This window comes from Numenius arquata, chromosome 4, assembly GCF_964106895.1.
Source record: "Numenius arquata chromosome 4, bNumArq3.hap1.1, whole genome shotgun sequence".
NCBI classification, from domain to species: domain Eukaryota; kingdom Metazoa; phylum Chordata; class Aves; order Charadriiformes; family Scolopacidae; genus Numenius; species Numenius arquata.
Genome location: NC_133579.1, coordinates 43,055,604 through 43,081,238, shown reverse-complemented (window position 1 = coordinate 43,081,238; position 25,635 = coordinate 43,055,604). Strand labels below are relative to the sequence as shown.

At 38.2% G+C, this 25,635-nt stretch overlaps 1 protein-coding gene across 1 annotated transcript in view; it reads right to left on the bottom strand.

Moving 5' to 3' along the window:
- Positions 1 to 25,635, bottom strand: part of COBL (cordon-bleu WH2 repeat protein) — a 159,783-nt gene that overhangs the window by 95,892 nt on the left and 38,256 nt on the right. Inside the window, exons 3-8 of the mRNA XM_074146968.1 lie at positions 19,673 to 19,879; positions 13,024 to 13,234; positions 12,086 to 12,314; positions 9,990 to 10,034; positions 7,494 to 7,588; positions 4,165 to 4,248 (exon numbers count right to left, since the gene is read on the bottom strand). Of these exons, the coding sequence (XP_074003069.1) occupies positions 4,165 to 4,248; positions 7,494 to 7,588; positions 9,990 to 10,034; positions 12,086 to 12,314; positions 13,024 to 13,234; positions 19,673 to 19,879 (871 nt within the window). The remainder of the gene's footprint in view (positions 1 to 4,164; positions 4,249 to 7,493; positions 7,589 to 9,989; positions 10,035 to 12,085; positions 12,315 to 13,023; positions 13,235 to 19,672; positions 19,880 to 25,635) is intronic.

Genomic DNA, 25,635 nt, shown 5'->3' with positions numbered 1-25,635 from the left:
ATGTGATTGTCACACAAGGAAATATTAGAAGTAGATGGCTGTTAACTTCCATTTAGATGACAGAGGCAGCATTCTCATTCCTGCTGCCATGTGAGGTAAAATTCTTGACAGCAGCAAGATTGTATTGACCGATATCTGGGACCTGACACGGTTGAAGAGAAATCACATTTCAAATCACTTATGTATAACTGTACTTGATCCTTCTTCCAACCACTTTTGAATTTGGAAAGTGTATCATGAATGATGTAAGTCCTGCCATCAATGAGGCCATAAAAGTTAAGAGTACATTCAGAACAAACAAGGCCCTGAAAAAGTAAATAGTAGGTTTTTTTAAAAATCCTTTACAGGGAAAATAGCTGTTTCCCATCATTTAAGAAGTGACTGCCAAGGTCAGTAAAGCACTGAGAGTCCTTATGACTTTTTTCAAACATTAGCACAGTATTTTTTTCTGGAACACGGCCTTGCAATTACACAGGTACTATGAAATAAATAAAAAAAATACACATATCCTAAATGTATCTGATAACTGATTGGAATTTAAAATTACACTGGTTTTGACTGACAGTTTTGTTTATGAACATTCATAATAACAGGCATGACAAATCATTAAGCAGGGAACCACTGGACTATCTGCTTCATTTAGGTTCACTGATTCCGTTACGAGTAACATCTATATTCAGACATATGCTTGAAGACTAGATTTTTTTAAACACAGTCCTCATGAAAATCCTCTAGCATTGCTCTGCTGAAGCTCTGTTTGAACTAGAGAAACCTCGTGTGATAAGACTTTGTGCTGAAGTTTCAAATCCACTGATAAGTGTCCCTGGCTGTACTTCTAAATATTTTTTCCCCAAGCTGATTTATTACATAAACAAATTCCACATCAGAGATACACGTCGTTCAGCACTTGGGATGTGTTTTTTCACTCTTGATTTATGAAAACACGAAGGCCCCAAAAATAAAACCAGCTAATTTTAGTACTGCATTCCAAATATCGGGTTTCATCTTGATCAACTGTTTATTTGAGGATACTGACACCAAGCGGCAGAGATGACTTAAACTCCCTTTTTTTTCCCCCCAGCTGTTCTAAACTCTAGCTCTGTCTTTAACACACAAAAAGCAGAATATGTTTAACTGTGCTGCAACTTCCAACTGCTTTATTTGTATGTTGTATTTATACACTAGTGTATTTCAATAGCATTTGATTTGTGAAAAGTTAACTCGTACATAAAGCTCACCTGCTTAGCACAAAAACTGGAACAGATTAAGTTTAAACATTTCTGCTCCATTTACAATACACCATTAGATTTCAGATCCTTTACTGACATACAGTATAATGAATTGCTGCACTCTGAGGATAGTCCTGGAGAATTCTTTTCTTGCATTTTTACACTCTCTTAAGGTGTTAACAAATTCTTCTTTTTTCACCTTTATTTTTGCAGATACTGTGAACAAATGTCCTTCCACCTCAAGCGTGTTGACTTTCCCATCTTGACTTTGAAAATCTGCTTCCTTATCAACAATCCAAAGTATTTTTAGAAGCATTAATAATTAGATAAATATGGCACTGAGAATGGTCTGGTGGTTAAAAAGCGAATATAACTTGTACTTCAATAAATACTAAGGATCTCTTATTTCTTACACCTTTATTCCATTCCTTCATATTGCCCTGTTTTCAAAAAAACCCCAATCAATACCCAGAACAGAATCATTACTTTCTCTACAGTTCAGTGCACACCACCACCATGCAATAGTGAGAAAAGGATTTAAACTAAACATACCAAAGTTCACACCCTTACCTCAGTAGTACTTCATGAGTTGCCCATTTCCTTATAGGCAAGAAAAATTTTGTGATCCAGCCAGTATATCTCCTGGCTCTATGCTGAAGGCAACGGCAAACTATTTTCCTTTCAGAAATAAACCTGAAACTTTGGCTTTGATTCCTGCACAGTAATGCAAAATACTTTCAAGATGACCCAAAACAGCAACAGAAAGTAGACCTGAGGAAATTGCAAAAGAGGAAGCCTCTACTGGATGACATTTTGCCAAAAGTCCTATCTTAGCTCAATCAAATGTCTATATAATGAGCTCTAAATGTGTATTTTACATATGTGGCTATGTAAGATACCACTTATTTTGACTAAGGTTACTCAGTTCTGCTGAAGTAAATAAATGAGGATATCTTTTGAGCAAGTAGAATAAAGAATTACCCAGAATGATTGAGGGTCTCAAAGTTTCCACTTGAATATTATCGTAAGTTAATACAAGTTATCTATGCCAACTACCTATGATGAGTTTACAGTATTTTAGAATTTTTCACCTAAGATGCCACAATTGTTGACCTTTTTCTTGAAGCCCATCTAGTTTGTTCAAAGGATGGACCTTCTGTGCTGCTGAGTGGTTCTGTTAGACTTATTTTATACATCTGAAAGCTTTAACAGAACAGTACCAAATTAAACGGAACTATGTCCATACATTTATTTATGTATGTACTTATGTCTTAGCAGGATTGGTGCTCATACAAATACACGTGTCAAGCCAGAAGAGAAAGACAAATACTGAACAATGGCTCTTAAGAGGAAAGGGAAAAAAAATTAAATCTCTGACAAGTTCATGTAACTGAATAAAAAGACTTTTTTACCTCTTCAAGATCCCTTTTTCCTATCACCTGTGCTTTTAGAAGACAAAGTTACACGTTCAAGACAGTTTTGGAAAATTTTTTTCATCAATGTCAAAGGAAAAAAAAAGATCTTAATTTATTATTTTCCCTGTAAGACTCCCTACAAAAACAAATTAAGAGATATCTCTGCGTCTGAGGAAGGTACCACACACTAGCGTAAAAGTTCACAGTATCTGAACTACCTTCATACCCTCTCTTCGAATTCCATCTCCTCCTCTAGTACTTGGGTATCAAGATATTGAGACTAATGTAAAATGGCAGTGAATACAAACCACAATATTATTTTATTTTGGCAGAGCCTGTGATGTTTTTCCTATACTTTTACCTAGTGTATTTCAATTACCCACGTCACCCTCTACTAGGACTTTATATTAACAGACCTCTCTCATTAAAGCATTCATCTTTACAGTGTTACCCAAATTTTTAGTGTCATAAGCAGCTTTCCTATTTCAGTACTCTCTCACTATGAAGCCTTCACAGATTTGCAGTTAGGTATTTTTTAACCTCACAGCCAATCACTTCTCCATCTATTTCTCCCTTTTGATTTCTTTTATATATTATCCTTTTTATCTGGGATTTGTTCTCACATTCCTCCATTTTTCCCACAATCTTCTGTCACCAGAACAGCTAGTGAGCTGTACATTTTGCGGATCAGCAGTCCTTTTCCAAATACCTGTTTGTGAAAGGGGGATTCAGAGCTGAATCTCACATTTCAGGCTATCATGTCATCTACAGAGTCTTCTACAGGTTTTGAAAACTTGAAACTTGATAACAAAAAGCCAAGTAATTAAAAAGCAACAGGAAGACATGTCATTTATTATGGTTATTAATCCACCTTACAAAAACATTTAGGATTCACACTTCCTAATTAGATACCTAAATCCTCATATTTTAGTAGTCTATAAGGCACTTAAAAACGCTTCTAAATGTGGTTCACAGGATTTTGGTACTCTAAAACCTACTGAAGTATTTTAAAATATTTTCTGTTATTTCCAGCGTTTAAACCACAAGTACTGTCCAACCCCAAGCTACTGAAGAAAAAAATTGAATGCTGCCACGCTGCAGAAGACATGTTCTGCATGTTAAAGGATAAAAATGAGGTGTAGTTTTATAAGAAAAAAGCTCCCTCTAAATGTCACTGAAAAGGCAAACATACTCTTGCATCATGCGGTACTGTCACTGTCTTACAGTCACAACATCTACGTCCCTGGTTAAAACACTTTTTGCTTACAACTGCTTCAAATTTAACTTTGAGAGAAACTTTATTTATAGCAAAGCTAGCAATTTGTATTTGAAGACAGTGCATTACATTTTAACTTTATCAAGATACACGAACTGTTCACTCACGTCACTAAGCCTGCTAAGAAGTAAGCTATTTCTACTTCTACTTGGCTAAGCATCGGGAACAGCAGTGCTTTCTGGTTATTCAAACTGCAGGATCTAATAGGAATGCAATAGCGTCTACAAGCCATGTTAGTACTTACATCCAAGCTTCCTTCACTTGTAGATGTAGAACTAAAAACATCCTCCTCACCACAATCTCTGTGCATCCCCAAGTGTTCTTCTGTCTGCAACAAAAACAAGTATCCTACACAGCAGCAGCAAAGGAAACAGGACAGCAAAACCATGCCAGAACAAAGCATCAAACCTCATCACAGAACCAAGACAAACTGCCTCAGTAGCACTGGACCTGATTGCTAAGAAACTCTGAAGCAGTCTGCAAAATTTCTCTGGTGTAGGCAAGGCCTTAAGAAATCTATTACCAGAAAGATCTAAGAACAAGAATATAAAGAAACATAACAATTTTTGGACAAGGAGGAAAATAGGTAGTAAGCAACTCCTGTGGCACCAGGGACCAGACTGCAAGTCTCTGCTACACCCACAGACACAGGTGAACAAGCAGAGAACTTCTTCCCTGCCACTTGTCAATAATGGGACTGTTTCTGTGCACTAACATATACCCTTGCTTAAGCCTGGATCCCATGAGTGTCTGCACAGGACCTCTGCTCTACTAGATTGCTTAGCAGTGCCAGTTTGATTTGGATTCAGCCTCAGGCACATGACTACATTTCACATCAAAAAGAGATGGAGTTCATGCCACCTTTATGTTTTTTATGCCAGCTGCAGGAGAACAGAGGGTAACTGATCCAGCATAAAATTAGAATGGAGAGAACAAGATGATACCTGATCTGGCATTAAGCCTGCCAGTACAAAGTTAACCAAAGAAATACTTTCAACAAATTTGTATTAACCATGAGAACAGGACTCCCCTTTCATACTGTGTCATGGTGTTTTTAATATAGCAGAAAGCTTTTTTCAAGAAGTTAGATCTAGTGTATTGTCATACCACGATTATTGCTTTTGGTGAGCTAGTTGAGAAGGAAAGCATGTGTGTGGGCATGGAAATCCGAGCGTAGACCTGTAGTGTGCAGTGACACCTGATCCAGGACAGTTTGCAACACAGGCTAATATTCTTCTTCCCTTGCAAAAAAGAAATTGCCTTCCTCTTGTAAGTGTCTGCAACTTTCCTTTGCTACTACTGTGCAAGACTTTGGACAATTCTTGCTATCAACTAGTTCTAAAATACAGACTATGCATGACCTAAGGCATGCACACACACATTGAATCACTGCAAATAATAATGGAAACAAAGAAAAAAAATAAGCAGAACAAATTTAAGTCTTGCAGAGGAGGAAAACTGTAAGAATAGCTGTAAAGAGCAGAGATTAGGAACACTGGGCCTTTGATTCCAGCGCCCTGAAATCACAGGGCATCCCCTCATATAATCCCTTCATAAACCTACCAAATCCCTTCTTAAAAGAACTCAACAAATCTACCCTCATTCTGCAAACTAAGTCTGTTCAGCAGTTTCACTGCTGTTTTGGCTGGAAATCTTCCACAACACCAAGTCAGATGTATTATGGCCAGTTAACATCTGCTTGCTCCTGTGTGCTGCGTTATTCCTCAGTTCTCGGTAATTCTTCTTCTCTTTGTGTTAAAACTCCTAGAAGTTCATATTAAAAAAGTAACAAGGACTTCCTTGCTGGACTAAAAGTGGTTGTTTTAGTTTCTTTTTCTACAGAGTATCTGTCATTTGAAAGTAAGAGCCCAATAAAGACATGACCAAGAAAAGTCAACTAACTTGTCAGAACTAGCAGCAAGACTTACACCTCTACCTCAGATTTAGAAGCTGTTTCTTGTACTTTTTTGTACAGGTCCTACTTTTTCCCAGGTCAAATACTACTTGTAACTTGTTAATTGATCTTCAATATCCTTAGCAGCTATTAAAATCTGTATTTTTAAAACCCTCAAAGTATCACCTCCTATGTCTCTGATTAACAAGCATGAGGAAGAGAATAGAAAAAAGGGGAGGAGTTTGCAATCTTGGGACACTCATCCCAAACTCAGCTGAGAGAAATGCACTGCAGTAACCACAGAATTGGGATGCTTCATAGAAACTTTTTCTAAGGTTGCAAGCATAAATGTTTTACAAGTTAAATCTGAGCTATTTCAGGAGTTAGAACTCCAAGAGCCCACACTACATACCAGAGTTCAGGAAAACGGAATCAGAGGACAAACTATAACGCAGAGCCCGTGTGCTGTAATATAATTGGTTCTTCCAGAGGAACTACAGCCCCACAGTGTGCTTTATAGAGGCTCAAGCTGAGCTCCCTTGTTTACTCAATTCTTCCAAGTAGATACAGCATTATGCCTCCAGTTATGCTTTTGTTCCCTTCTAAACGGGAAATATTTTCTTATAGAGGATAAACACTCTGAAAGCTACTGACTTCCTATCTTATAAAATACAGTTTCCATGTGTCCTTTATAAGATGTTAAGAATAGTTCAGCATCCATGACAGATGAGATTTTTTCAACACAGTAATTCCCAGTGTCCATAAAGGAAGCTATTGCCCAGCAAAAGCACTCCACATTTGATCATAAAAGGGCAGAGAACTAATAAAGTTTTTGGAAAGCTGTCAGAGTTTTAAAAACATGACTGAGAAGACTAAGGGTAAGTCAAACGCTGGTCCACTAACAAGCATATGCTTCTTAGCACCAGTTAATCAGGCACATATTTCATGATTTCACTGCAAAAACCTTGGAGGGCTTTTTAAACCAGACAAAAGATAATTCTCTTTTTACTCTGACACCGCAGAGTATTAAATACTTTATAATCAAAATTTCTTTCTTAATTTTTCCAGCTCAAGATTAAAAACAAAGTTAAAAATGCCTAACATGGACACCAGCAGACACGGACTCTTCAGTTTAATACTCCTTTTAGTACTGCAAGTTACTTCGTCTACACCTGATTCATTGGTTTTACAGACTTGGAGATGGTAATAGCATGACTGCACAGAGCTTCCTAAAGATGTAAGTGCTTTAAAACAGATTATCACCCATGCACAGAAGAGTTAATAAGACACTTATACTTGAAATCTTAATGTGTTCTATATTACATCAGTTCTTTCATAAATGCATTTTGTAATCTGAGCACTACTAAGTGGACGTAAGTTTCTTGAAGCTACTGCCCTTTGTTAACACCTATTGAACCCAGAGCATTTAAAAAAATAAAAATAAAAATGTAAATGGTCAACATATCCAACTCCTTCAATAAGCACGTGGTATCTCCATTGGGCTGCACTGATTAAACATAGTTTATGCATCTGCTAATAGATTACTTCTTGGAAGGAAAAAAAAAAAAGAAAGAAAGAAAAACCAAAACACTCCAAACAAATACCACCACCCACAGAAAAAATACATCTGGAAAGAAAATAATTCTCTTTAGTGAGGTAGTACATGGCTGAACACTTACCTTGCTGCTGCTTCTATCAGCTTTAAACAATCCCAGAAGTCTTGTCTTTTCTTTTTCTATTGCTTCACTGCTTACTGACGCCTTTCGATTTGGTTCTGAAACAATTATAATGGAATATTTTTTACACTTCTGAAATAAAGATTCAGAAGAACAGTATTTTAAAATATCCTGGATTCATGTTGTATTTTTTTTAGCTGGAGATGTTATGAACTGAATTATCTAAATAACTACCAGATCCCACACTTCCTTTTTCATCAAACTTTTATTTGAGTTTGTTCTAAAATCTAATGGAAGCAGATTGAATAATTTAATAAACTTCAGTAAGTTTTCAATCACAATTTAGTAATCCTTATTAGAAGGCAAAACATGAGCATGCTTAGTCTTTAGAAATGCTTGTTAGAGGTCTCACTTAAAACTCGTGGGGTACCCTAATACCTAAAAGAAAAAGACTTTTTAAAAAGATGGTGGTGAGTATCTTTAAGAACCCACAGGCCTGACTTAACACAGTGAAGTTAATGGAAAGACTCTCAATGTGGATTTGGATAAAGCTCCGTGAAGAGGAAAGAGACCTGTTGCCTGGAAAAAGAGCTCTCCTTAGAACTTCAACCAGCTGGTTGTGGTCATCTTCTCTCATCTTGGTGCTTTTACTTTAGGTCAGAAGGGAGGCAAGTCTATACGCATTCGAGATTGTAAGAGCTCAAACATGCATATCCTCCTTGAACCAGCTAAGGAACTGTATGAATTCTCAGACTGTTTAGTCTCCCTTCAATTTCCCCCAGATGAGCTGAGCTGGAGGAACAACATGATAAGGCCATGCATTACAGGGAAAAATGATTGGTTTGACATTCAATATACAGACTGTAAAGCCCTCCCACTTTTTTTAATGGGCACTGAATAATGCTATGAAGATTCCTCCCTCATTCCAAACACGTCAGAGTATCCCACTAGCACACAAAATTTAATGTACAGATAAAAATAGCTCTTGTAAATATTTTATTTTTTTAATAACTTTTAAGAAGAAAATGCAAAATGACTTGTTTGTTGCCATAAAATAAAGGTTTACTTCACAAAAAAACTCACCCCAGAACTCCTGGAAACTGATTTGCGTTTCACACAAAGAACATGATTTTCACACGGATTAATTTGCGTATCAACTATGTCAGGTGTTAGAAGGTGTTGAGCACATACAGTAGTTCAAATCGCAGCAGAATAGTAAAGATTATGAACTCAGATGAAAACAGGGAGAAACTATCCTTAAGAAAGGCTGCAACTCCAGTGCAAAAAAAAATACAGTAATAAAGTAATACCTTCCGCAAATACTAAGTGCTGTCTATGCTCATTCACCAGAAACTGCTGTTTTTCTGCTCAGGGCTGGGCTGCAACTAGATGTGGGACACAGTGTGCTCACATGGGCTCAAATAATCTCCGACTATGAACAATAACTAGCATAAGCAGTGTGAGTAACAGCTAATCATCAACATCACCACTAAACATTATATTATCCCAATAAATTGGGATTTTAAACACAGCATATGGTCTCAAAACAACAGAGAATCTTTATGAATCTGGATCAATTTTTCTAAATAAATATAGTAGATTTTCACTCTAGTATTATGCTCTGTATGAGAGGAAGCCATAGCAAATAATGACAGAAGACTTGAGGGAAAAGTCCTGGCATTAGTGAAGCCAAGAGGCAATAGCTAAGATTCAGTCGATGGCTGTCACTGCTTACTGGAGATGGACTTCCTTCCTTCCAGAAAATTTACAGACGTTATCCACAGTTTTATTTTGGTTATGTTGTGTTTACTAGCAACGCAAAGAAGTAGAGCCAGTTACATATCAACCATACCTTTCTTGAGGATAATTAATTTAAGCAATGTATTATAACAGACTCAGGGGGAGGGAAGGATACACTACATAGACATATTTTCTGTTTAGCTAGAAGCCGAAGTACCAATGTGATCTAATCAAACGCCACCTAGTGTAGCAATTCAGAAGTCAGCATCTATTCAGAATTATCCAACACGTATACATAGGTTTGATATTGAAATGCTTTGTTGCAAGTAAATTGAAATTAGTGGAATATCTCACAGACGTAAAAATATTCTGTCTCTGCTACTTTATAAGTTTAGAACCCAAGAGACCTATGAAATGTTATTATTTCAGAAATTCAACTAACCATGCTCTAGGTAACATGAAAAGGCCTGGAATCTGTATAGAAACATACCATACCACACAACAGTTAAATGACGAGATTTGTTAATTGCTGGCATTTTAATGGCAATTACTGAAGAAGCAGTATGCACAAAAGTGTGTTTGTTCAGAGCAAAAACACAGACGTGGAAACAACACTGTGCAAAAGACAACACAGATCATGAAAATAGCTTGTTTCTTGACAGCATTTTACATGACATTCTTAGAGATCCGTCTTCCAACCCCACATTAAACATAACATGAAGGGAAAGATGGTTTTCCCTCAGCAGCATCGTACAGTACCTCTATAGTTCAGAGAAGGTTCAGACTGAGTTTTTGATGGAGGAACTGGAAAAGGCAGGCAATGAAAGGACAAGAGAAGACATATTAAAGTTCTAATATTGCCTCGTAAGCCACAATATTAATCCATTACTCCTAGTATTTGTTTTCCTAAGCATTACAGAACAAAATCTTGACTGACAACAGACACGCACTGCTGCTACTAAAAGCAGTTCAGCTGCATTTGTATTCATTCCTGATTCACTCATGAAGCTGCTTCAACTGCGAAATCAAATTATGTAAGCAGGTGGCAGCAGAGCCTGCCTTTTAATAATCCTTCAGCAGTTGGTATTCCTCTTTCAGGGAAGGAGAGAATGAGGAGCACAAAGGTTTTCTAGAACATGCTCTTACAAGCACAGCCTATACTTTCAGCACCTCTGACACCTTACTTGTTAGTGGGAATGTGTTTTAGAAATCTGTCTGTTCTGATAACTAAACAGACTGGACACCTACTCAATGTACAATTCATACACCAACTGCTACTGAAACCAATGGGATTATTCCTCTTGGAGATTACAAATGAGAAGAAGGAATTTGCTGAAACAAAGGAAACCTTCTGTAAATTTTATGTGTATTTACTGGTTTTCTCCTCAGACACCATGGTGCAGAATAAGAGGAAGGCAGAAAAGGCTGAAATACACTCAGGATTTTATCATAGTGAAAGGTATGCTCAAAGGTTAAAAAAGAATAAAATATAAAAAGAATTCTGATGCAGAGGGCAGCACACTATGAAGTGTTACATAATTTGCTGCTGGAAACCCAGCCCTGAAATAAAGTCTAGATTTTGACTGTACAGGCTACAACCAGATCTGAGGACCAATACTGCACCAGTATATACACCTTCACTTTCATTTTAAAGGAAAAGAGTTTAAGGAAGGCTTCGGCTAATTACTCTGTAAATTGTCTCTGAAGTATGCTGAATGAATCCCGTTGAATAGTCTGCATGTTCAATATGTTGCTCAAAAATGGTTAGCTTAATTACAGTAAACATGTCTTAAAAAAACTGAACAAACATGCATTTGAGTTATGACATGTTGTCAGCCACTTTTTTGAGCATCCTAACAATTCAAAGGAAAAGGAAGACATTTAGTTTATTTAAAAGTCTAAACTCATTGAAATTTGACTCACGCGGAAGTAGAACTGTCACTTACCAGAGGACTTTGAAAGAAGAGACAGAACGTCAACATAAATAAGTAACTGTATAAATAAAAAATAAGGCTGCTGCTCAGCACCTACAAGACTGACATTATCTAAAGAATAAATAAAGACATTTATTGTGCTGGAAGTCATACCGATTGAGACAAACCGCAGGAGACAATTTTAATGAACATCACTTTCTGACTTCAAAGGAAGTAGCGCTTGGCAATGTGTGTTTTTAAAAGCAGGTATATTTTAAAGCACATCACATAATTATGCTTTTGAATAAACAACCAGGCTGATAAAACTCAAGCCCAAGAAGCTGCCGCTACAATATCATCTGCAAGAACAGAAAGTGAGGGTGAATAAACAAGAGAACGAAATCTTAAATACAAATACCTCTTCGCTTCTCTTCACTAAACCGTCAATAACTTCACTCTTTGAAGGAAGAGCCTCTGAACCTATCCCCAGTCTGTTTCTCATCAGCCCTGGTCTGTGGCCTCTGCCTCTCAGCTTTCACAGCTGCCATGACTATGGCATGTCTCTTCTTTCCTTCTCTCCAACCCACAGCACAGGCAGGTGACAGGCTCTGCCTGGACAAGACCCCCTGTGTTACACACACCTGTACTGACAGCAGCTCCGGGAGGTAGCAAAGCTCCTCCTTCTGCCCTCCCTAGACTAACCCATGCCCTGCTAGGGGCCAGCCCAGCCTGGCACAGGGCCCGAGAGCAGCCTGCAACGGCTGGGCACGCTGCTTCCTGGCTGCCACTCTGAACAAACCCCTGCTGCTCTCCAGACTGAGATGTCACTCTGCTGTTTCAGCCTGGCCCCAAAGGAACAAGAGTACAAATGCTTTTTAGTTGCCCGTAATGCTGTTGGCACATCGTCTAATCGTGCAGTGACCGCTTTCAGTCTCAGCTCACCTCTTTTTCTGTCCCAGGCATACAGCTCTTTTATCCCCAGCTCCTCCAAGGACTTGGTAAGCTCCAGCTCCTCCCCAGTGATGCCATCTCGCAGAAGAACAACGTGCTCTTGACTGACTTCACACTTCTCACAAATGGCTGGGATGATGCTGTGGAGAGGCACCTCCGGACTAACTCGAACCACAGCTTTCTGTGTCTTCAGGTAGTTCACTACCAGCCTCACAGATTTCTGCAGAAACAAACACAAACTCTAAAGCCCTCTCTCCATGACGGCTAGGCTCTCTTACAATGAGAAAGGCACTGAGGACTTCCATATTGTCTTGACTCCTCCTCGGAAAACTTCCCCCAAATGCATACTATTGCAAAATATATTATTAAAAAAATTAAAAATAATAATCTCAGAACTCCCCTGTCACTTAAAGAGACATTCACAAGCACAAGTGTATAAGGCGTGACAGCATAATTAGCTATACTGACCCAGAATAATAAAAATTTCAGCAAACGTATTTGGAAAATAGTATTGTGAAGATTCAGAAGTAGCTATATAATACATGTATTGATGATCAGTCTTCTCCCATATCTTCAATAAAGATGGGAAAAAAATACCACCAAAACCCTATCTACCTTCACAGAATCCCACAACCCTCATTTAAGCCACTACTGCAAATTTCAATCACCCCAGTCTTCAGCCAAGGGTCTCTGTAAGAACAAATTTCCATCTATCCAACCACAAGCAACATAACATTTTGTCTAAATGCTGGAGTCCATACCGGCACTTGCCGGTTTCTGTGCAAATCAGTTAAGCTAGTAAAGCAGGTTATAGTCAATCTCAAGCCTCTTCCATCTGGTCTGAAGATGCAAAGATCGGAAGAGCTGCTTGAAATCACAGGAACGAAATCATGTTTCATGGCACCACTTTAGCCCTACAGAGTACTGACCTCAGGGACCCTTGGCAGAGGTCGCTTTGCCTTCTCTTCAGGAACCTTCTCTTTCAGAAGTACTGTCTGTACATCCAGTGCTCCTAGCAAAGTGTTTGGCTTGTAATTCAGAGGTTGTTGAGTTCCCAAGGACTTCAGTTCAAGACTATGTTGGGATGGATTTAAGCGATACTGGCTGCATAAATCAACCAATAGGTCCATCACAGCTTTACTGCAGGGAAGAAGACATTCACCATTAGCATGAGAAAAAAACAGTTGCGTAAAAAAATTACCTCAGTTTTAATATGGAAGAAAAAGAGACTATACAAGCTGTGGATGTGTTGCTAGTTAACTATCTTTGGGAGGGAACAGTGCTACTGCCTTGAAATGCTAAACAGACCAGATAAAATGTTAGGAATTAAATACATTTGCACTTCAGTGTGTGTTTGTGAGCCGGCAATTAACTATTCACTAAGAGGCAGGCAACAGTGCCAATAATAGCACTAACAAACCTAAGTCCAGAGTGGACAAAGTGCATCTGATCTGTTAAATTCCTATATTAAATTCTCCAATTCAAACCCAGTTCTTTAACATGAAGAAAAGATAGAAATAAATGATGCACTCATGGTACAATAAACTCTACCTAGATTTGAACCATCACACAATGCAACTCGAAATGGAGCATTTAAATCTGGAACAAAAGGTAAAGAGGATTTTTTTTTTTCTAGCTTACAACTTTGAGTTTTCCCCTCCTTCCTACCAATCTATTTGACACCGGCAATATTTCCCTTCCATATTTCTTTTGGTGAGGATATTAACCCAGTGTAAAACCAAGTTTCAAGTATTTGCATTATCAAGAACTTACTGTAAATGTGATTCTTAAACCACAAGGTTAAAAGAGTTAAGTCACTACCCCTCTCTTATACCAGGCCTCTGAGGGAGGTGCTCCGTGTTGTGTCAGTAACTCAACACTCGCTGGACCTTGATACTGCCTGACACAACAGATACAACTATGTTCTTCCACATCCCAGAAATTCTCCTCTACCGAGGTACTGAAGGGTTCTTTTTTTTCAACCTTCCTCCCTAAAATTCCATCCAGGATCTGAGAAAGCATGTTTCTTAAAACTGGCTGTGTTTCTGAAAAGTTCTGGTTTCATACACCAGTATCTGTCATCAACAAAACAAGAGAAGTTGAAAAAAATTACCAGCCGTACCTGAAGCCTGTCATATACATGAGAATCTTCTTCTAGCAGGAGTGACAGTAAGTGCATAGACAGTGTATTTGCCAAAGGAACTGGCATATCTTCTAATATGTAAACTGGAAAACTGTACAGAGATTCAAAATGCAAGCAAATTCAAAGAAAATAAAATCATTTTACAGGTTATTAGCTACCACCATTACATCTGTAGCTCAAGAACTGCCCTTCAAGTGCAAGCTGTCAGCATCTGGGAAACTGCTTTGTGGGGGGGTTCCCATCTTCTTTCTATGTATACAGACAACTGCTAACAACTGCTCAAGAAGTTGGTGAAGAACCCTGGAGGGAGAGCTAATGGCAGAAACAGACAATGAGAATGGAAAACGAGAATGATCCCTTATTAACAGGCGAAAGACTAAAACACATGTAGATGACAGCTCTTCCCATGCAACGGATGAGAAAGGTTAATTTAAAGAAGGGCCTATCTCAAGTTTAACTGAGTTACACAGTGTGAGCTGAAAAAGTAGAAGTGTGGAAAACTTGAAATAGGTGATTGCATTGAAAAGAGAAGAACACAGTGATAAGAAGATGACTGAAGATCAAACAAGGAAAACAGATGTCATTAATATGTATAGAAGGCTCCAGAAAAATAGAGCACTGTGGTAACTGCTAACACAGAGAGCATCTAAATAGAAACATGTAGTATCTAAATTGAAACTGTCTCAGGTCATTTCATAACGACTTATTCTGGCACTGTCCTCAAGTCGTAAATGTCTGTATTTCAAAACCATGTTTAATTCATACATAACATGCCACAAACCAACAAAAACATTTACGCCTACTAAGTCCAAACTATAGAAGAACCCCAGCTACACTGATATTTACGTGAATATTCATTATGCTGTGCAGCAGTGAGCATTTACCAAGTGTCAGTCTGCCTGATACAGATCTCAGCTTGTCTGTTTACAGACATAATTCTTTTAAAGTGAAATTTGCATGTTTTTTACCCCTCAGCCTTATTACTACTGTTTCAGAGAAAAGCAAATAACCTGGCAGAACCACAATACATGGAGTTCTACATGCCAGAAACTTCTATTTAAAGTGGAACGCTAATATATTTCTGTAGTGCATAATATTGTGATAGTTAACTCAAATTTGGACAGTTATCTTACCTCATGTAAAACCACTTTTTTTTTTTTTAAAAAAAAGAGTACTTGCAAAAGCATTTAAAAAATAGTTTGTCAGAAGAACAGCTTATGATTCCATGCACCTTCCACTGAAATTATGAAATATGTTCAGCAGCAACAGTACCACAATTGCAACAAGATTAGAATCCACACCAGCCATCTGAGAAAACGAGCTGCAGACAATTATGCGAGTTGAACAACTTTGTCCAGACAACGAACAATTTAAAAATCCAGCCAAATTTGAGGTTCATCTTATTGTTGATTACAGAGCAGGTGTGTGTTAAATGTAACTAAGTGTGCAACATCCCATCCTGAGCCATGTTGCTCAGAATACACAATTGTTCCATAAAAAGCATGTCCAGGCTTCATCTGTACCATTTAGGAGCATAAATTAAGCAGTATCTCTGACGCTTTTGAAATAACTTCAAAGCTAATAGTATGCTCTTCACAAAATGTATATTTGGAAAATAATTTCCACAAAATTTCAAAACAGTGAAAAAAAAAAAAAAGCTGTTTGACAAGAGAAGTAAGAGAGCTGGGAAGTCCTTGCAGTGAAGTTATTCCTGTAACTTATATTCCATTTCACCAACTTGAAAAAATTTCTTTCTAAACTGTAATACAGTTCAGTTTGATTTTAAATGGGAGTTTTATTTCAAGTAACTCCATGTATACGCCACACACAGAGAAGAACCACTGAACACAGCAAGAGAACGGTACCAAGCCATCTACTAATCTAGACCAACTTTCTTTCTAACCTTGTGTGGAATACAGCTCTTGGAAGATGAGAAGAGTGAATCCTTCCTTTGCTTCCATCTCGTTCTAGACTTGTCTGCATTTTATTTTAACTTGCTTTTGAGACCTGGTAGAAAGCATACCCCATTTTGAAATTCAGGCAGATAAAATCGTAAAGGAAATAGTGTGGCCAGCAGGTCTAGAGCAGTGATTGTCCCCCTGTACTCGGCACTGGTGAGGACCCACCTCAAATACTGTGTTCAGTTTTGGGCCCCTTACCACAAAAAAGACACTGAGGTGCTGGAGCAGGTCCAAAGAAGGGCAACAAAACTGGTGAGGGGTCTGGAGAACAAGTCTTATAAGGAGTGGCTGAGGGAGCTGGGATTGTTTAGCCTGGAGAAAAGGCGGCTGAGGGGAGACATTATTGCTCTCTACAACTACCTGAAAAGAGGTTGTAGTGAGGTGGGGGCTGGTCTCCTCCCCCAAGTAGCAAGTGACAGGATTACAGGAAGTGGACTCAAGTTGTGCCAGGGAAGATTTAGATTGGTACTAGGAAAAATGTTTTCACCAGAAGGGTTATCAAGCCCTGGACCAGGCTGCCCAGGAAAACGGTTAAGTCACCATCCCTGGAGGTATTTAAAAGACAAGTAGACGTGGTGCTGAGGGACATGGGGTTTTTGTCAGCGTAAGATTGATGGTTGGACTTGATGATCTTAAAGGTCTTTTCCAACTTAAATGATTCTATGATTGAATCTAAAGCTGAAATGAAGTTAAATGTCTCCTGCCTTTACAACTACTTAGCTAAGAAATGCATTACTTTCTTATTTTAATAACATGTTGCTGAAATTTTGAGTGGAGAGACTAAACACTAAGTGAACAGACACCAAACAGCAATGACTGAGAAGCAAATACTGAAGCACAGAAATGAACCTTCCGTTTCTAAGAAGATTCTAAAGAATCTTCTTTCTTTAGGTCAATGTCAAACACAAATTAGGAATCTGAAGTGACAATTAATTTGGAAAAGACAAGCAGTAGTGTAAAGGGGGTGACCTGAAATCTCTGACATTTTCACTATCTGCATTTAAAAACAGAAAATAGCATTAGTCATTATTATTTTCTCATGCTCCAAAGCACAGCAGGCACTTCATGAAAAGATTATAAGTTTTCCTAGACAACCAGAAATGTATACATACATATAAATAGCAAGCCACATCAAAAGTAGTACAAGAAGCACATTAAACCAATATTCATCAACACTTTCAACTTATTTTCTTATTTTAGTCATATATCTTTGGCTCTTATTTTACATAATGAGCAAGTCCACAGAAGGATAACCAAGATGACACACAAGAAGAGGCAGAGGACTGCGTTTGTTGAGCCTTAAGATGAGAAGGGAGATTCTGTTGCTGTCCATAGCATACCGATCCATAGGGTTATAGAGTCAGACTCTTCTTGGTGGTGAACAGCAAGAGGACAAGTGGCAAGAGGTAAGTGCCAACACAGGAAAGCCCATTTAGGTACACGGAAACAATTTTTCACCATGAGGATGGCCAAGCCCTGGGACAGGGGTACAGTGGGGTTTGGAAACCTTCTCCCTGGAGTTATTCAAGCTTGCCTGGAGACAGCCCTGAGTAACCTGCTCTTCTGAGACCTGCACTGAGCAGGGAGTTAGAGCAGGTGAGTTCCAGTGACCCCTTCCAACATAAATTATTCTGTAAATTATTCCAGTAAGATTTTTTTTCTTTAAAGCCTACATTGAACTACTGTAGCTTTGACCTGACTCCTATTTAGTGTTTAGTTAAGCTCATGTTTAACCCTTTTGCTGTATGTGTCCTGTTTGTCATCTTCTAAGAACATCTCTTTCATGTGTCACCAGCCTGGATTGATTTCACTCCTTCAGTTTTTCTTGAGACACCATTCTGTATGTCAAGCTATGAGCCTGCGACTACTATCACTTAAGTCTCTCACTGAGAATTATGTGACAATATTCTTTCTGTGACGACATTAGCTTTATGCTCCTCACAATGCACACTCCGTACTGAGCTCCGCCCTCCAGTATTTGCAGAATGTGACTACAGCTTCAGGTAGCTTATTATTTGTTCTACTATCCTGCACACTTTGTGCCTCACATTTATGAGACAATTTGTGTAACATATAAGGTAACAGCAGGAGTAACAACTGCCCAGTTTAGTCTTCTGCATATTAGTCATCCATGTGCTGACAACTTCAAACCAAACATCATTTAGCTTCAAACACCACTATTTTTCTGCACTATGCTTCAAATACTGAAGCTGCTGACATTAAATATCTATATCTGTGTTAATCAGGAAGTCCTTCTCGGTGTCACACAGTGTGAATGGAGACAGGTGTACAATCCCTTCATTTACAGGTTACCCATTAGAAGTATTACCTGTGAGAATCACAAACAGAAAAAGTTTCTGATAACTCTTATGAGCTTTTCCACTTATTTTCTTTCTAAATGTCTAGCCATCGCTCCTGCCAGGCCTACTAACAGATCTACATGCATAAAACACATAAGTGGCCAACGCTCTGCCTATCCTTTCAGCACATCAGCTAGTCCTCATAGAACACTACAAATATAGATTACTTGTGGGGGTATTTTATAATCCTTTTCTGGGGGAAGAAAGCTAACAGTTTTTCATTAATACTTTTACATGTTTTACAGTAGAGTTCACAGGGACCAATTATTAAAAAAAAAAAAAAAAAGAGACTGATTTTTAATACTATTCTATTGCTCAACACGCTCCTTAAGGACTTAACTTTGTCCTAAAATCTGCACTACATAATTCCAAAATCTGGAATAAATTGTCTTACAAGATGGCAATAAACTCTTAAAGAGAGACTGTCAACTTCAATTCACTTTTCTAAATAAATCTACTTAAAAATTCCAGATTCCAATACAGTATCCTTAAATAGCACACTTTTTTTCTTGAACTATATTTCAAAAAAATTTAATAAGAATTTTCTGCCCTCTTGCTGATATTTTTAGGAACTTTCTATATAGAGCACATAGTAAAATCAACAACGTGCTGCTTTGCTTACATACAATGAACAATTCGAAAGAGATAACTTTAGCTTTTAACTTGTTTCATTTGCAGTAACCATAAGTGGTTAGAAAGAAGAGCAGCACACACAAGGTCTGTTCACAGAGTGATGCTTGCTTCTTGGCATGACTCCAGGCAGGCATACTGTCAGGACTGCTGTTTGCCAGCAGCACCTACTTTCACTGCACCATAACTCCTCTGCATTATGAGATGTGATCCAACCTAAGGCTAGCCCTGTGGCACTACATGGAAGGGACAGCTCCATAAACATGCTGAGGGTGATCACAATAGCTGCTAAATCCTTCCTGCCCCAGCAGAAAGGGTCCTTTTGTATAAGGCTTTCAGGACTCTCTGGTACAACAGTTGCCTAAAATGCAGAGAGAAGCTTGGCAGAAAAATGCCATCAACTCAGAAAGGGAGACTATAATGTCAGCAAGTATCCCACTGGGAACGGAGAGCTCCAGAAAGCACGAGCTAATCAAAGCCTTACCTTCCTTGTACTGTGCTCTTCTGCTCCACCCCGTTGGGTAAAATGACTGTGAAGTCCACCGATCTGTTTATCATGTTCTCCTTCATGCTCACGAAGCTCTGATCAGAAATTACAGCTGTCTCTGCAGGTGACTTCTGCTCACTGTGAATTCTACTTACTGCAGAAGGTTGATTCGGTGGAGGAGGAGCCCGAGCTTTCATTCTTCTCCTTTAGAAATAAAGGTAAGAAGAAAATTAATAATTTCTCACTAGCAAAGTATAAAAACATTAATAAGAAAATATGTTCGTTCAGTCCTAATGTCAGATTGTTTTAAAAAGCTCCTCCTTTAAAAAGTAATGCATTTTTCTTTATCATGAAACTTTTCAATGGAGTTGTATTTTATTTTTACCTCCTCCCTAAAAATATAATAATTTTTTAGATGATGCACTCACTCCTGCTGTTTGCTTTCCATGCCTCAGGGGATGAATTGGTTCCATAATTAGGATATGAAATAATCATTATTCTATCAAGTATGAAGCATGCTCTTAGGAAGAGAGAAACAGAAATGCTGCGTCCCATCCAGACCTGACTCATGAAAGAGTTGTATTTCGGTAAATGAATGTTTCCTCCAAGTCAGAACGGTAGGAGCAGAGGCAGGGTGAGGTTCCATTCAGTTATATTTGGGTTCCACAGTATCACTCGAGATATTGCCTCTTCCTCTGCTCTGAGTAAGTAGTAGTAAATTTGGCTCATCGTTCTTCATAGGGAAGCACCATCAAAAGGTCAACCATGAAAGATACCACTTCTTCCATGCAACACTAAGAGACTATGACTCTTTGAAAGCACCCTGAAGAGAATTCATTCTTCAGTACAAGGCTATGCTCCATAGCTGACATACAGAAAAGCTGCATCAACTTGCCAGACAGATAAGCAACATATGTGCACTGTTCAACTTCTGAATAGCTGGCCTCATACCAAGCACATGTCTAAGGGGATTATTTCTCATGATTAATATCCCAGTGACCTCTTCTGACTAGATTTATGCCTAGTTTAAATCAGATTTTAGTGTAACAGATGGAAAAAGCAGTAAAATATTTACTGAGAAATTATTACCCAGGTTTACTGCCTGAGTTTTTTAATTTGCCTGGTTTTAGGGTGCAGGAAGAGAAGAGATTATGATTCTACACATCATTTTCACCCTGTGAACAACATAAACCGAGGCCCAGAAATAAAAAGCACAGAACCCTTAAAAGCCTGCAAAGCTTAATGGTTGAATCAGCCAAGGGCAAAACTGTTTTCAGGGAAAAAAAAATAAAAATTAAAAACTGAACAGGATTAATACCAAACCAAACTCTTCTTTAATTAGAAACAATGTGTATTCTCCAGATAAAAAGACTAAACACAGTTTTGATTACCAATGCAAGCTCCCGGCAGAGAAAAAAGTAAGAGCTAGATCATATCACAAAAAAAAAAAAAAAAAAAAAGAGTTCAGAAACAATCCAAATCCTCTACACTTTTTAATCAGTATTTGCATTTTTGCATTTGACCAACAGTTTCTGTAACATGTCTCAAATTGCAAAAAAATCACTACACTGCTCTGAAAATGCACATTTCGGTGAGACCGCAGCAGGACACTGAAATTAGCAGTGATGCAGATACTTCCTTTCATTTCCTGTGTGTATAACAAATAGCATTCTCTAAAAATATGCAGCGAGAGCTATTCCGTATTTACTGGCATCGAGAATTTCTCTTCCATGGCAAATTTCCCTGAGCATTCACTTTTTATCCTATATACACCCAATGAGTCATGCAGGCATCAGTCACTAACTTGCAGCTCCTACACTCCTTCCCATGGAGGTGATGATAAGAAGTTCAAGGTTTTATTGTTTGTCAAACTACCTTGACTTTCTATATGTCCATGAACAAAACTCTTAATTTATTTACTCATCTACAAAAGATAAAAAAAAGAAATTGGGATTATTCTTCTGCTCAGATCTCTTTGCATTTGGCTACAGTTGTTATTTGTAAGCAGGTAGTGAGAGACATGGGAGTTTTGCATTCAGATAAATTCAGATCACGCTGAAGTAGCATTATAATCATGTGGTGCAACATTTAAGGGCTTCAGATCAATTTACAAATGATGTAATTCTCACCCTCCGTAACATCAACTGCATCAATGTAAGTAGCTACAGAGATTCACATCAACTTGTTTCTTAAAACAAGGTTTTCTTTTCATTTTTTAAAGCTTGTCCTACAACGTGGGGGACAATCTCCAGTACAAATTACCAGAGCAGGTAGGAAGAAGCAAGCAAGTGTCCTGAGCCTGGCAAAACTAGTTTTTTTTTTTAAAATTATGATTTACCTGGACTTGTAAATTCCAGCTCTCACAGGGAATTGAAAGGAAATAAAGCAATGGCAATAAAATAAACCAGCTGAAACTGAAGAGACTTGAAACTTCAGGAGAGAAGTGAAGAACGACTAAGTTTTGAAGCTGATGAAGGAGCTGGAAGTAAACTGGGAGTACGGAGTACGCTGCACACGTTTGTTCCCTAGCAATAACATAAAGCTGCATCTGGTTTTCTGAAGGAACAAAGTCAAACACCTCAATACCAATTTATAGCTCTGAAATGGGAGTGAAATTTTTATTTGGCCACTTTTTAAGTACTCTTTACAGCCAATTCTGTGGTTACAGACCTCGTATAACAGTGCTTGGGGCCAGGGGGCTATGTGTGTCAGGAAATCAGGCATTGAACTATCAAAAGCATCAGCTATACATTGACTAGCGATGTTCACTTTACCTTCATAAAATACATAACAATGTATATTCTTTTTGGCATTACATGGTCAGGACCTTTTAGATACTACAGTTGTTTTCTTTTGTGCAGAAAGTACAGTGCAGGTCTGTTTCTTTCAGAGAAAGGAAAAGGGAAAACATTCCCACTACAGTCTCTCCAACCTAGCAACAGTTCAGGTGACCTCATATGAACTTTCCTACAATAGCAACTACACATTCTCTTGAAACACTGAGACTGCTTTAAATGCCTAGTTTTCAACTTTTTCCAAATGACAGATTTCAAATTACTTCAGTGGAAGCAGATCCCTTTAAAGTTCACATCTGTACAGCGATATGTGGCACAGATTTGCATTGCCTAGCCAACTTTCTGAAACATCTCAGTAGTAGAAAGTAGCTCCATGAACTGGAGACCAAAATCCACAGCTGTAGCTCCACCTTGGACCTGCACGATCAGCTGCTTTTTGAAGGGCTCCAGCACCTGCCGTCAGAAGGTGCTGAGAAGCCTGTTGATACTATTAAAAGAAAAAGAATCCAGTTTTCTCTGTCAGAGCTATGATGGTTATAAAGGACAATACAAAAGCACTTCATAATAAAAGCCTTTTTGTTCCCCCACTAAAATAATACACAAAGAAAGTGTATGATTTAAAAAGCTGTTTTAAGCACAGGTACTTTCCACACTAACAACACACTACAAAGAAGTTGCATACCATTCTTTACTACGAGTTAAATTCAAACTAAATATAACGAAATGGCAATTTTTTTCCTACAGGCATCTTTCACTGTGCTCAGTACTGAGATACTTGTTGAGCCCCCCATCCCTAGTCTGAGGATAAAGTTACGAACAGGAACACTTCAAACTCGTGATTCACTCACAGTTACACGGATGCTTCAATCCAGCCCTTGGTAAGGAGACAGACTGAAAACAAGAAGCTGATTCTAATACTCAAGCGTACAGTGCTTTTTACTGAGGCTAGAAACAGTCCATCTCACTATACTGTAAACTGAAAAAATGTATATAGGCATGAAATAATTAGGCAGATAACATAACCTACCAGAACTGATCTCAGTAACAGCACCAGGCTTCCCAAAATGGAAAAGGAAAAACAAACAAACTGACCAACAAGACAGGCACTTCTGTAGCACAACACATAGAACAAATGCAACCGAAACAAAGTTTCACCTAAGAACTTCAACACAAGCCCTTTGGACCTACACTTTATTAATATGTAACTACCAAGCAACAGGATGCGACCCGGACTTTACAATCCAATGCTGAAAAAACATGATCTCTGTTTCAAACAGAAGTGGTTCTGGGACCTACACCCTCATGGCAACGCCATGCAGAGATTGTCTGTCTTCAGATAAGGTCTAATACCAACACAAAAATAAAAATGAAGTGATCCTTCACACTTCCACCATTCTAAAAAAAATCTGGAACCCTGTAAGGCAAAGGCAACTTAACAGGTACTGGGCGCTCTTCATCTCATGGATATCAGCAGGAGTTTGGCAAGAGCTCCATACTACACCTGTTTGTAGAATTTCCTCCTTTCTATGCCAATTTGCTACCTAACCATTGATTAAAAAAAAAAACAAAAACAACAAAAACCCAAAACAAACAAAACCCAAAAACAACAACAAAAAACAACAACAACAACAAAACCCAACCAAACCAACCAACCAGCCCTCAACACAGCAGAATTACGGGCAACGTTCATTTTTGATATAGTGAACGACTAGCACAGGATCTCCAACCCAGTCAAGCCAATCTGCAATCTTGTCAACGCACAAGGCTGGAATGGTTGCAGGTTTCTCTGTGACATTCACGTGCATCCCATCTCATGATTAGGAGGAACAAGCCAACATCAGAGTGCTCAGCACTGAGTGCAGTAGGCAAATCCAGGGTCCCTTCGGTAGAAAACAGAAGGTAATGAAGTAAACGTTATCCACTTTCAGGTGATTAACTACTCCAGTCTTTTGAGGGGAAATCTTTGTATGTTGCTGTTTGAGAAAAAAAAAGCAGATGGGTACCTTCTCTCTCTCTCTTTCTATCTGGCAACTTGCACAGCAAAGCTAGAAACCCAGCCCTGAGGCACACCTTGTACTCCAAACTATTAAGACACCAAACAACATGGTAGAAGTTGCTCCTGCCTATTGATCAAGTCCGTGAAACAGATACCCTTCAGAGAACATTTCTCTTTCACTTTTCATTGCTCATGGCAATGTAAAAAAACCCCAAAAAACGAACAAAAAACCAACACCAGATCACAGGCTGGAAAAAGAAACTCGCTGCAACAGAATTAATAACACACCAAGTTTCCTCTTCATAAGTAAAATCCTTTCAGCTTCTAAACACAGCAGCTCAGAAAAATTATAACACAACACAAATGTAAAGGAAATACAAACAGATAAACACTAACATAAAGTCACCCCAAGGATTTTGAAAATGGAAAACAGAAGTTAAACAAATCCCACAGATATAAAGAACAGAAATCAGGAGAACACGATAATGTCCATAACTACTGAAGAGGCAGGAGTTCATCCAGACAGCTTTACACAGTAAGCTAGAGCTCCATTCCACTTTACCATCTATAACACTGAAATAACCAATTAAACTGAGCTTTAGGTCTGCTCTTCACTTGGAGGGAGAGAGCAGAGAATAAGAAAAAGCAAATCAAAGAACAGTCTAAAGTTTACTTAATCTATCACAGACAAAATATACCGATTCATTACAAGAATGTGCAAAACAGGTAACTTACACCTTTAAATGTCTCCTACATCCTATGTTACAGGTCTAAAATATATTACTCTTATAATAACTTATTTACAGTATTATTTTACAACATTTCTAATATTACAAAAATATTACATTTGCTAAACAGCCAAAATCTAACAAACTGGATTACTCCCATGTTTATATGGCTCAGGGAACAATTAGGGTTGCCTATGTTACTTTTTTAATATTTTTAAGATTGTTTTTCATAGAATCATAGAATGGTTAGAGTTCGCAGGGACCTTAAAGATCACTGAGTTCCAACCCACCCTGCCCTGGGCAGGGACACCTCCCACTAGACCAGGTGATATAGACCAAATACAGTCTTTACTCTGAATTCCCTGGCTATTATGGTATATAATTATATTATGCTTTTCTCTTTTCAAACAATTATTTGAATTTCATATTACTTTTAAAAGG